The following is a 12,285-nucleotide window of genomic DNA, read 5'->3' as shown; positions in this document are numbered from 1 at the left end:
GTTACACAGAAAGTGACACAGGCTGCAGTGTGTTACACAGAAAATGACGCAGGCTGTAGTGTGTTACACAGAAAGTGATGCAGGCTGTAGTGTGTTACACAGAAAGTGAAGCAGGCTGTAGTGTGTTACACAGAAAGTGACGCAGGCTGTAGTGTGTTATACAGAAAGTGACGCAGGCTGTAGTGTGTTACACAGAAAGTGACGCAGGCTGTAGTGTGTTACACAGAAAGTGACGCAGGCTGTAGTGTGTTACACAGAAAGTGACGCAGGCTGTAGTGTGTTACACAGAAAGTGACGCAGGCTGTAGTGTGTTACACAGAAAGTGACGCAGGCTGTAGTGTGTTACACAGAAAGTGACGCAGGCTGCAGTGTGTTACACAGAAAGTGACGCAGGCTGTAGTGTGTTACACAGAAAGTGACGCAGGCTGTAGTGTGTTACACAGAAAGTGGCGCAGGCTGTAGTGTGTTATACAGAAAGTGACGCAGGCTGTAGTGTGTTACACAGAAAGTGACGCAGGCTGTAGTGTGTTATACAGAAAGTGACGCAGGCTGTAGTGTGTTACACAGAAAGTGACGCAGGCTGTAGTGTGTTATACAGAAAGTGACGCAGGCTGCAGTGTGTTACATAGAAAGTGACGCAGGCTGTAGTGTGTTACATAGAAAGTGACGCAGGCTGTAGTGTGTTACACAGAAAGTGACGCAGGCTGTAGTGTGTTACACAGAAAGTGACGCAGGCTGCAGTGTGTTACATAGAAAGTGACGCAGGCTGTAGTGTGTTGCACGGAAAGTAACACAGGCTGTAGTGTGTTACACAGAAAGTGACGCAGGCTGTAGTGTGTTACACAGAAAGTGACGCAGGCTGTAGTGTGTTACATAGAAAGTGACGCAGGCTGTAGTGTGTTACATAGAAAGTGACGCAGGCTGTAGTGTGTTGCACGGAAAGTAACACAGGCTGTAGTGTGTTACACGGAAAGTAACACAGGCTGTAGTGTGTTACACGGAAAGTAACACAGGCTGTAGGTATTTCAATTCCACCATGGCCTTCTGCCAGCCTTTCTCAGTGACCTTCTCCCACTTTATATCCCCACATGTACCCTGCATTCCTCCAAAACCGGTCTATCCCTCACTGCCGGAAGTCACGTTTCACTCTGCACCTTGACATCTCCTTTCCTAAATCCTTTTAGCTCACCATTTCTCTCCTGGATTTCGAAAACCTCCTAAAGTGTCTTCTTCCCCCTTCTGCTTGGCATCCACTTTTTTTCCTCTGCTCTATAAAAATGCTTCAAGATGTCTTTCTGTACGCGTGGAGCGCTATAGAAATATAACTTGTTATCGCCTTAGTTAAAGTGTTAACATTGAATTCCGGTGTGCGCTATTTTATCAATGTTGGTAATCTGTTTAATTTGTATGGGTTAGTGATTTGGCTAAAATCGGGCACAGAGGAATTTGCGGACTGCATGTATTACAGAGAAATCACATACACTGTATTTGGTATAGGGTAATAGCACACCTTTTGGGTATGCGTTAGAGGAAACAAGGCCCCTTGTATATAATCAAGTTTTTAATCACCCACGCTCTCAGATGGTAGTTAAGTGTGTTCACAAAAGTAAAATGGGTCTGTCGCATAAATACAAAATGAAAGAAAAATGTAAAAGTTTTAAACATTGTGTAACAAAATGCTTTCCTCAGCGTTAAAAAGTAAATTGTGAATCTGATCAGTTCCGGATTGTTGACCAATTTTTAAAAAAATCATAGCCTTAAGTGTTGTATGTTTCAGATCTTATGCATTGAGATGAAGTCCCAGTTTCTTAAACTAACATTTAGTTATAAAAGGATCAAACTGTTCAGGAGCCAAATGAAACACAACGTAGTTTACTGAACTTTGCAGATGACCCCTGAAGCATTAATCACAAATCAAGGCAGCTCTTAAAATATCTTGCAGGTGTGCGTTAGCAATGCTGGCAGTGAAATACAAGAGCAATGGGCAAGAGCTCAAGAACCAGAGTGCATTGGAAGAATGTGTACAACACAGCGTGATGCATAACACATACAGGACTCTTACACGCATTATTACATGGGCAAATTTCCACCTTCGCCTCCTGGCCGGTAATCTGGCCAAGCAAATCACTCCCCGTTGTAGGACCTGCCGAATTGTCATCCCAGTGATTGTCCTGGAATTTAGTAGCACTGAGTTAGGGTTGTTGGGGTTTGGAAACATGCAGGGTAGGGCAAGAGGGGGGAGGGTGGGTAGGGGCCTGTGGTCTAGTACCAATTGGAAAGGGAACCTGAGATTTGGCAGAATTGGCGCATGGAACGTGGGATTTAGCACACTAGTGGATCATTGGAGTCTGTCAGCAGTGAGGAGAGGGGGAAGGCGCAGGACTGACAGCACTGGAGAGGGCGGGGATCCCGAGTCTGGCAGCACTGGTTTGCAAGTTTCTAACATTACAAACATTGGATTCACTATTGTATGGTTGGTTTCTGGATGTGCTTCTCTCTGTCCTGTCTGTCTCTCTCACTCTCACTCTGTCTCTCTCACTCTGTCTCACTCTGTCTGTCTCTCTTTCTCACTCTCACTTTGTCTGTCTCTCTCTCTCTCACACTCTATCTCTCAGACTCTCTCTCCCTCTCTCTGTCTCTCTCTCACAGCTGTCACTGATTAGAATGTTTACATTTTCTGCCAACAAAATATAGGTGAAGCTAATTGGAGCCTTTCTGTATTCTCGAGAAACTTTCAAAATTCAACGAATTTGATTTTTATTTTGAGAAAACAAAAAACAAACTTAAATTAGGATGAGGAAAGACTATGAGGCTAATTTGGGGGTTGTTACAACAGATCATGGAATTGGGCAGAGGTAAGTTCCCCTGATTTCCGCCCATTGTACTCCCCAGTGGATTTCCCAGTCGGATCTGAGGCAGGAAGTGGGAGCGTGGGAGCGTCCATCCAATGCGAAAGGAGTGGAGACATTGTGCAAGTGTGCAGTTCTAACCCACATCCAGGAAACTTATTGTTCAAAGTCACTAGGAGGGACTTGAATGGTAAGGTAAGTGTGATTAGGCCGTTTCTGCACGGTTTCTGTTATTATTTTTGTTATTTTCGTTGCCTCTTTGCTGGCCCGTAGACTCTCATGAGTCTGTTCTTCATGGTATCTCCCCTCTTCTTCCAAGTTTCCTCTGGGGTTATGCAAGTCTCCCAGCATAACTGGTGGGAAACCAGAGGAATCCTCTGGTTGCACCAGGTGTCTGCCATTTCCTTGCGTTTCCAGTTGACCTTATAAGGGGAGGAACTTCCATCCATCCCATACAAAGCAAAATACAGCAAGGGCCAGAGCTAAAAACGGGGACTCCCCGTGCCAGGAGTTCCTGCAGTTTTTAGCTCAGTTGGGACCCAGTGCACTGGCCTCTGTAGGGAAGGATATGGGCCCGAGTGGTGGGGTGCAGGTTAGGATACAGTCTGGACCCCTGAATAAAGCAACCAATGTTTGTTTTAAAAAATTGGCCCCCTAACACCGGGACTGCAGGATGATATGGCCGAACTCAGGGGGTGCCTGGGCAAACTCCGCCCCCCCCATCCCCCAGGGAAGGTGGGCATTGTAGCTCCCAGATGCTATGGGTGGATGGGCACCAAGGATGCATCTGAAGTGAGACTTGCACCCAGTTGTTATATGAAAACTCCGATGAGGTCATGACCCATGGTATTTTAAGACATCTCTGTCACCCTTCAGGCATCACACACGTAAATTTCTGATTCATATCTGAAAAAAAATGAACAAGAGAAAGAAAGCCAGACATCTCATGCTGGTTTCAGAGAAACTTCCTCAGAAACAGAAAATACCCTCTAATTGACACCTGGCCCTACTAATTCCTTGTTAAGAGGACTCTTCAGGTTACACACAGTTCCCCCTTAGCAAGGGAGTAGTACATAGGCCCGGAATTTGCTCCAAAAATAACAGAGAGCCGAACAGCGCTCACAGTTATTTAAGAGCAAATGGAAGAGCAACTTCAGGCGAGCGCACATTCGCAGTCAAACATGCAAATCTGAAAGTTGCTGTATGAGATTACCTGCTGGTTTGAAAGCTGCACGGGAAGGACAGCTCACCGATGAAATGAATGGACCAACGTAATGTGGCTCTCCTGCCCAGCTGGAAACAAACTAATCTACAAAGAAAAAGGTATGCTGGATTTTTTTTTTAGGTCTAAACTAACTTTTAACGTAAATCTTAATGACTGCCAAACATCTTCTCTGGCATTGAAAATTAACTTAAAAAAATTTGGAGTCTCATTCCTTCCGATTTTAATTGTTGTTGGAGACTTTTTTAAAAATTAATTTTTATTTTGTTACTTTTTATTTCTGTCTCTTTTATCTCTGCCTTTTAATTCAATTTTTCTTACCCTCTCTTTTTTTTGCTTTCTCTAACTGATTTTACGTTGAATTTACTGTTGTAGCTCTCACTTCCTGGTTTTGACTCTGCACGGTTTGTCAAGGATGCTTCCAGCTGATTGTTTGAGGGGAGAGACCGATCCTTTCCCTGCTCACACAGCTCACAGAAGCCTGGAAAAGACCGCTGTACTTTTTGCAGCTCCCCACTGAAGCAAGTTTCTGCCCAAAAGCCCGCGAATAGTTTATGGGTGAGTTTATAACTAACGAGCGGCGGGCGAGGTTCGTTCGCTGCTCAGCACAAATTCTGAGCCATTGTGTGCTACATGGTACAATGCTTCTCTCCTTATAAAACAGAGTATCGTTTGTCTTACTGTGAACAATGACACAGGACATCTGCTAGTGATATATTAAAAGCAGCACATCTGGTCTGCACAGATGTCGCATTTTGATACAAAACATTCCTAAAATGCCATGTCCTTCTGCGCTGCAACCTGACAGACTGACAACCACATTCCAATCACAGCTCTGAGGAAATTCCCGGCCAAGGTCACTTTGTTATTTTGATGTTATCCCTGGTTCGAATCATTTGGTAACCAAGGAACGAGGAACAATTGCTACAATGGACCAGTGGCAGATGAGATTTTTCAGTCATACTGTTCCTACTGACCAATCGCAGCACTCAGAAAAATGGCGTTTTTCGTAAAACAGTCAAGTGATTACTATTGGCTCAAGAGATCCATCGACTTGACATGTTCTTTCCCCGTGAAAACGATTTAGTCTCACTTTCCCATTGTTAATTAGGAGGATCATACAGGGATCAAATGTCAGCTTAACTCAGTTGGTAGCACTTTGCCTCTGAGTGAGAAGGTTCAAGTGCCGTTTCAGCACACGTTCTAGGTTGAAATGCCAGTACGGTGGTGAGTGAGAGCTGCTATCATTCAGATGCAATACTAAACTGAGGCCCAGTGTGTTGGTTCAGGTAGATGTAAATGATCTCAGGGCACTAATTGAAGGAAAGCAAGGAGGTTTGTCCACCAACCTTCTCTCACCCAACCCAACAAATAGAGATTAATGTCATTTATCTCATTGATGGTGTGTGATTTCACTAAGTGCAGAGAATCTTCTGCGTTTACCTACATAACAATAGTGGCCTGCATTTCAAAGGAATTCACCATATGTAAAGTGCTTTGGAATGTTTCTGAGATATGATATGGTACTATATCCTTTAAACATGTATTGTATGGATTTTCTGTCCCCTCACTCTCCTATTGCTAGTTAGTAGGAATGCACTGGCTTTAAAGGTAAGTGTTGGTAGGCAATTGTTCACCTCCCAGAAACAATGAAATAAACAAGCTAATGGTGCTCTCCTGAAAGTAGAAAACTAATGGACAGCACAATTGCAGCCAGTGAAAGCTCCAACACACTGTGCCACACAAAGGTGAAACATGGGCTTGAGTCCAACATAAGGCGAGTTCCTGATTTCACACATGCTGTTGTAGGGAGGCAGCAATCAGAAGCCAGGCACTTACAGATCGCAAGTGAGATCTTAGGCCAAGTCACTCTACCAAGTCACTCCACCGCCACTCTCTGATGACTGACTACAAGGCTGCTTTGTCGGAGGCCTGGAAGCGGGTCCACCATCCAACTTCTCAGCTGTTGATGGTACAAGGCCTCAGCAAGACACAGAAGAGGGGAAAGAGGAGTGGAGAATATATAAAAAAAAGAGAATGCTACTGTTTCCATTACAATCCCATCATTCTTCACATCTCAATCTCGTGGTGTTAAATCAAAGAAATCTGCATTCCTTCAGCACCAAATCTACCTTCAGAATTGACATCCTTGGCCAAGAGAAACATGAAGCAACTTCCTAAACAATAAAACATAAACAAAACAAGTTTGTTTGGTTTGGACATTTTGATGCGATGGTCATTATAAAATGCTATTCATCTTTCATCTGTAAGTAATAGCAGTTCCGTGCAGGTTAGGTCAGGTTAGCCAGCATCTTCACATCCATGGACTCCTGACAAATAGGTCTCTGATGAAAGTGGTTCGCTGCTGGGGCTGAAGCAGTATTAACATTTTCTTACTGGGGTGTGGGATGGGAGGAGGGAGTCAGAGTCCTAATATTCATGTACTTGTGAGACTAGAGGATATTGCCAACATGCATTGAAATTCCCATCACTGCTATAGAACATTGTGGCAGCTAATAATAATACCACTTGATTTATATAGTCTTTCATGTTAAAATAACCTTTCACGTTGAAATGTCTGGAAGTGCTTCACAATTGATTACTTTTTGAAGTGTAGTGACTGTTGTTATGGTTGGCCAACAATAGGTACATACCTACCAACCTATTCATACTCTACAGCCAGGGGTCAGAAGCATCCTCAACCATAAGACTGACAGCAATGCATATTTTTGTTTTATATAATAAAAAGTTATATTTTGCGTGAATCTTGTGCTCATCAAGGTGAGGGATGTTAGCCTCCTCCAATCACAACACAGTTCCACTCCCTATTCATATGTATGGGTCTACGAAATGGTAGCATGTGGATTTGATTTCTCACTTAGTGTTTTTCTAATCCCCACCATACCACCAGAGGCCTGATGAGGCGTACCTCCTCAGAGGACCATGTTTCCCTCTATGCCGCTCTCTTTATTTCTCTTTGCTTTCCCTTCCGCCGTGTTTCTCTCTGTGTTTCCCCTCCCTTTATCCCTCTCTCCCTTGGCTGTGTTTTTTTTTAATTTCTCTCTGTATATTATTTCCCTCCTCTTTCACTTCATGCCTATTAGTCCATAATTTTAGTTTGGGTTCATAAGGGCACAAAATTGTAATTTCTTGGTTCACAAATTAACACCATAAAAAATGATGAGAGAGAGAAGATCTTTTGTTCGAAGAATGTTGATAACGAAAACCAGATGAGAACCATTATACTTTAATGATGGACTAGTATCAATACCGTACTTTGTAATTTACCTGACTGAAGGTGCTCACATGCCAGGCTGTCAACAGAAGAGAAATGTTGTGGGTGGGATGTGTAATGAAAAAGAGTGAGACAGACTGTAGGCCCATTCAAACAGGGAAGCAAGCCCAGTCTTCCAGCTGGCTATCTAGTTTCCCCTCAAACTGGCCTGTCTGTGTTGTAGCTCATCTTCAGACTCTTTTTCTATTAAGTCAGCAGTCTCCCAGTGTTCCGTCTCTTCTCCCGCTGTGTTCCTTCTTCATAGCAATGACTCCCTCCACTTATCATCCAACTCTGCCCATCCTTTTTCTATTGATTCCACTCTACATTCATTAACTTTGTTGAAATTGCATGTTAGCGCACACAACCTCCAGTCCTCTTGTGATGCAATGGCTGAATTAATGCAACTCCTCCACGCCCTTCAGTTAGGAAGGAAAATCTTGTCTTTACTAGTTTTTTCACCCAGTTCTTTTTGACCCTGGAAATGTTCTTTAAATTTAGCTTGTGGTTTCCCATTTCTGGGCCAGTGCTTCTTTTTATGTATCAAACTTTGCCTGGTGATTTGCAAACATTTTCTTAAACCTTATCGTGCGCCCATGTTTTTACACTGTTCAGTCACCAAGAAAGAGCACAATAGCTCTTGGATAATTGAACCTTTCTGAGCATTGAAGCATTACACAGAACACGAGCAGCCACGCTGAATGAATACGTGTGATACAATACCTCTTTCTACTCTCCTGAAATATTTTGATTACCTCGGTCTTTGCCTGGCCGAATGGTTAAAGCAAGACTTACATTTATGTAGCACCTCATCTCAACTCGCAGAAACATTCCCCAAATGCTTCACATGCAATGAATTACTTTTTGAAATGGAGTGACTTTATTAAGTGGGTAACTTACACACAGTAAGATCTCACAAACAGCAGTTGGGCAATGCAGCATTCCTTTGAGTACTGCACTGGAGTATCAGCCCAGATTACGTGCTCAAGTCTGTATTAGAACTTGGACTAGTTGCGATTGCATAAGGCGGGGAGGCGGGGTCGGAGAGGAATTTCCCAGATTTTTTCCCCCAAATTGGCTTGGGTTTTTAATCTGATTTTTTGCCTCTCCCAGGAGATCACATGGTTTTGGGTGGGGTGGAGAGTGTATATGTTGTTGGATCACAATTGTGTCAGGCTGGGTGGACCAGAGGGTCTTTTCCTGCCCGTCATTGTTCGTAACACGCAACCATGTGACCTGGAGGAATGAGAGCTACCAACAAGTAATGCAAGAAGTGGTAATACAAGAAGTGATGTCTGCCTTATGGTTCCTACAGGTTGATATGTGGAGCTGCGTCTCCTTTTCAAAGTGAAATGTTTCAAGTTAGGTTGTATTTTAAACCGAAATGAGAGTCTCTCACTCCAAATCAATGAGACGTAACAGGTCTGTAAAATCTTTTTATAAACTTATTTAGTGCTTAGGTTATGAGCTTGCCTGAATTAACTTTCTGCTCAACAAAAATGGTTACTTGAAATTTAATCAGAATTCCTTCCTATCCCTCAGAAAGGAATAAAACGTATCTTTGGCTTAGCCAGGAGCCACTCCATCAGGTAGGATAAAGCTGCGACAGGTCTTAAGACTCAAGAGGGTAGATTTTCACAGGCGCCGCTGGACATTTAATCTTTCATTATTCAGATATCAGGAGAACAATACCCACATGCTAGCACCCGGCGTTTATATTGCCAAAACTGCTTCTGCTATCTTGATGCAGAATCATAGAGCCACGTTTCATGGGGCTGAGAACTAGTTTTAGCATTGTAAATGAGGGGCACCGACACCCAGATGTCACTCTCAAGTGATCTGACTGCAGAAGCAGCAATGTCAAAGCACCTTCAGATACAACAACAGAACGCAGTATGGAACAAAAGGTGAACTAAGATCCAGTCATAAGCACTTTGATATTACAAACTGATGAGTCAGTTTGTTTTTCAGTTCCTCGTCAAAACAGGGAAGTAATCCATCTCCCAGGCTAAGTGTCAAGTGTAATTATCCATCCCTGTCTTAACTTGACCCTTTGAATCAAACTGTCTGCCAGTTTGATGAAGGGCTTGAACCAAAATATTAACCTGTCTTTCTTGCTTAGATGATGAATAACATGCTGTGCATTTACAACATTTTCCATGTTTCCATCCTCAGTTATAATCTGTCTTAAAGAAATGTGTCCAATACTGTTGTTCAGTCACAGTTTAAAGATAGGTAATTTCTGTTCAAGATTTTTTTATTAAGGACTGGGATTATGGGTTAATATAAAAGGAGTTGTGTTCTATAAGAGCATATTAAAAAGGGTGGAATTTTGTAAAGTGGCAATTTTACAAAATAGAGGATAACAAAATGTGTGCATGCTATCAGGGCTGCATGGTACAGGAGGGGATATTGTAAGGGGAACCATTATTGAGGAGGAATGTTAATAAGGGGAAGTGTTTTAAAGGGGTGTTGTAACATCCACTGTTGGAAAGAGATTTGAAAGGGTGACTGTTATCACAAGATCTCAAGATAGATACAGATAGGTTTTTTTGCCTGACCTTAGCTTATCCACATGGAATAAACCTGCAGTCTCCCATCACAGAATCCAATTCTTTGTTAGGTGATTCCACTGCCCTGCTTAAAAATCCGTTGCATGTGTTGATCATTCTTTGTGTGGAGAGCATCCTGATATCAATCCTAAATTTGCCTCACACCAGCTTCGAACCTATTTCCCTTGTCCTACTGTCATAATTTAACTTGAAGTGATGAGTAATGTCCCAGATTTACTCTTCCCATACCATTTACTATTTTCTATAACTATGACCACCTATAATTATGGCCACCTCCTTTCATGGCCATAAACCCCAAATTTATTTCTTAACAGCTCATTCTTCAGAGATCAGTCTTGCAGTTCCTTTCTGCACCACCTCCTTTGTGTTTCAGTGACCAAAAGCAAAGCTTTAGCAGCACCATTGCATGAGAAACTTTGTCAAAGGCTTCTTGGAAGTCTGCCACATCAAATGGCTTTCCCCTCAAGATATCACTTCCTCAAAAAAGTCAAGAATGTTGGCCAGGGAGAATCTTCATCTTCTGAAGCTCTTGTGACAGCTATTAACTAGGTTGGCTTCGTATAGATAATCATCTGATAATCAATTCCATTATTCTACCGCAAGCCCACGGACAACCTCACGATGCTCCACTTTTCCAGCTCCCACCCTAACCACGTCAAAGAGGCCATCCCCTATGGACAGGCCCTGCGAATACACAGGATCTGCTCAGATGAGGAGGAACGCGATGGACACCTACAGACGCTGAAAGACGCCCTCGTAAGAACGGGATATGACGCTCGACTTGTCGATCGACAGTTCCGACGGGCCACAGTGAAAAATCGCATAGACCTCCTCAGAAGACTAACACGGGACGCAACCAACAGAGTACCCTTCGTCGTCCAGTACTTCCCCGGAGCGGAGAAACTACGCCATGTTCTCCGCAGCCTTCAACATGTCATCGATGACGACGAACACCTCGCTAAGGCCATCCCCACACCTCCACTACTCGCCTTCAAACAGCCACCCAACCTCAAACAGACCATCGTTCGCAGCAAATTACCCAGCTTTCAGGAGAACAGCATCCACGACACCACACAACCCTGCCACGGCAACCTCTGCAAGACATGCCAGATCATCGACACAGACACCACCATCACACGAGAGGACACCACCCACCAGGTACATGGTTCATACTCCTGTGACTCAGCCAACGTTGTCTACCTCATACGTTGCAGGAAAGGATGCCCCGGAGCATGGTACATTGGCGAGACCATGCAGACACTGCGACAACGGATGAACGGACACCGCGCAACAATCACCAGACAGGAGGGTTCCCTCCCAGTCGGGGAACACTTCAGCAGTCAAGGACATTCAGCCACCGATCTTTGGGTAAGCGTTCTCCAAGGCGGCCTTCGAGACACACGACAACGCAAAATCGTCGAACAGAAATTGATAGCCAAGTTCCGCACCCATGAGGACGGCCTCAACCGGGATCTTGGGTTCATGCCACGCTACACGTAACCCCACCAGCGAAAAAAAGTTATCTGTTTTTAACACAACGCGTCATTCTCTGTCTTTCTCTTCCTTTCGGATGTTTCTCTCTCTCTCTCTCTGTTTTGTGTTCTGGCCGTTTGTGTATTCGGTGGTCCTGTAGGTAACATCACTCTGTCTGAACACTTTGATTGCCTTGACAACGGGCAGTTGGAAAGATTATCTATAATCACCAGGTATTGTTCTCTAACCTTCCATGGAATCCCACACTCGCTCACCTGACGAAGGAGAAAGCCTCCGAAAGCTTGTGATTTTCAAATAAAACAGTTGGACTATAACCTGGTGTTGTAAGATTCCTTACATTTGTCAACCCCAGTCCATCACCGGCATCTCCACATCATTATTTTAGCTAGTACTGATGGCTCTGTTGTGGTCTGGGACCTATCGTGTCATGAAGATTCTCTGTTCGTGGAAGAAACATAATAATCGCTCAGAGGGAGTTGAATCTGATAAACATTGCCAAGAAATGTTTTGTCTGAATTAGAATTATGATTGGATTGAATTTCTATGAGCTGAAGATAAAAGGCGGTCATCTGTGTTGCCCATTTAATCACTCACTCAGCAACTCCAATTAATCAAACACAACAGAAGACACTGAGTCAATAAATCAATTTCACCAAAAGTGAGTCGACTTCTAAAAATCTATTACTTGTTCTTAGAGAAACTTGGCCATAAGTTGACTGTGTTCCATGTGCTGGGCACTGAACACAAGATAATTGTGGAACATTTTATGCTTGGACTGGATTTTTATTTTTAAATATTATGCTTGGATCAGAACTTCTATACAATGGGACTGAATGGGAAACTTTTTGGTTGATTAGACACTCTATACCTGGA

The 12,285-nt window shown here is 43.4% G+C and overlaps 1 protein-coding gene across 1 annotated transcript; it reads left to right on the top strand.

The window, feature by feature from the left end:
- Window positions 1-9,536: 9,536 nt before the first annotated feature.
- Window positions 9,537-11,718, top strand: LOC137326185 (uncharacterized). The gene is made up of 2 exons (XM_067991055.1): window positions 9,537-9,580; window positions 10,522-11,718. Exon 2 carries the CDS (start codon window positions 10,540-10,542, stop codon window positions 11,416-11,418), a length of 879 nt encoding a protein of 292 aa, XP_067847156.1. The 5' UTR covers window positions 9,537-9,580; window positions 10,522-10,539; the 3' UTR covers window positions 11,419-11,718.
- Window positions 11,719-12,285: the final 567 nt, after the last annotated feature.

The sequence above is a fragment of the Heptranchias perlo genome, chromosome 10 (genome assembly GCF_035084215.1).
Source record: "Heptranchias perlo isolate sHepPer1 chromosome 10, sHepPer1.hap1, whole genome shotgun sequence".
Taxonomy (NCBI): Eukaryota; Metazoa; Chordata; class Chondrichthyes; order Hexanchiformes; family Hexanchidae; genus Heptranchias; species Heptranchias perlo.
Note: the sequence above shows the minus strand (reverse complement) of the source record. Positions and strands in the feature narration are given on the sequence as shown.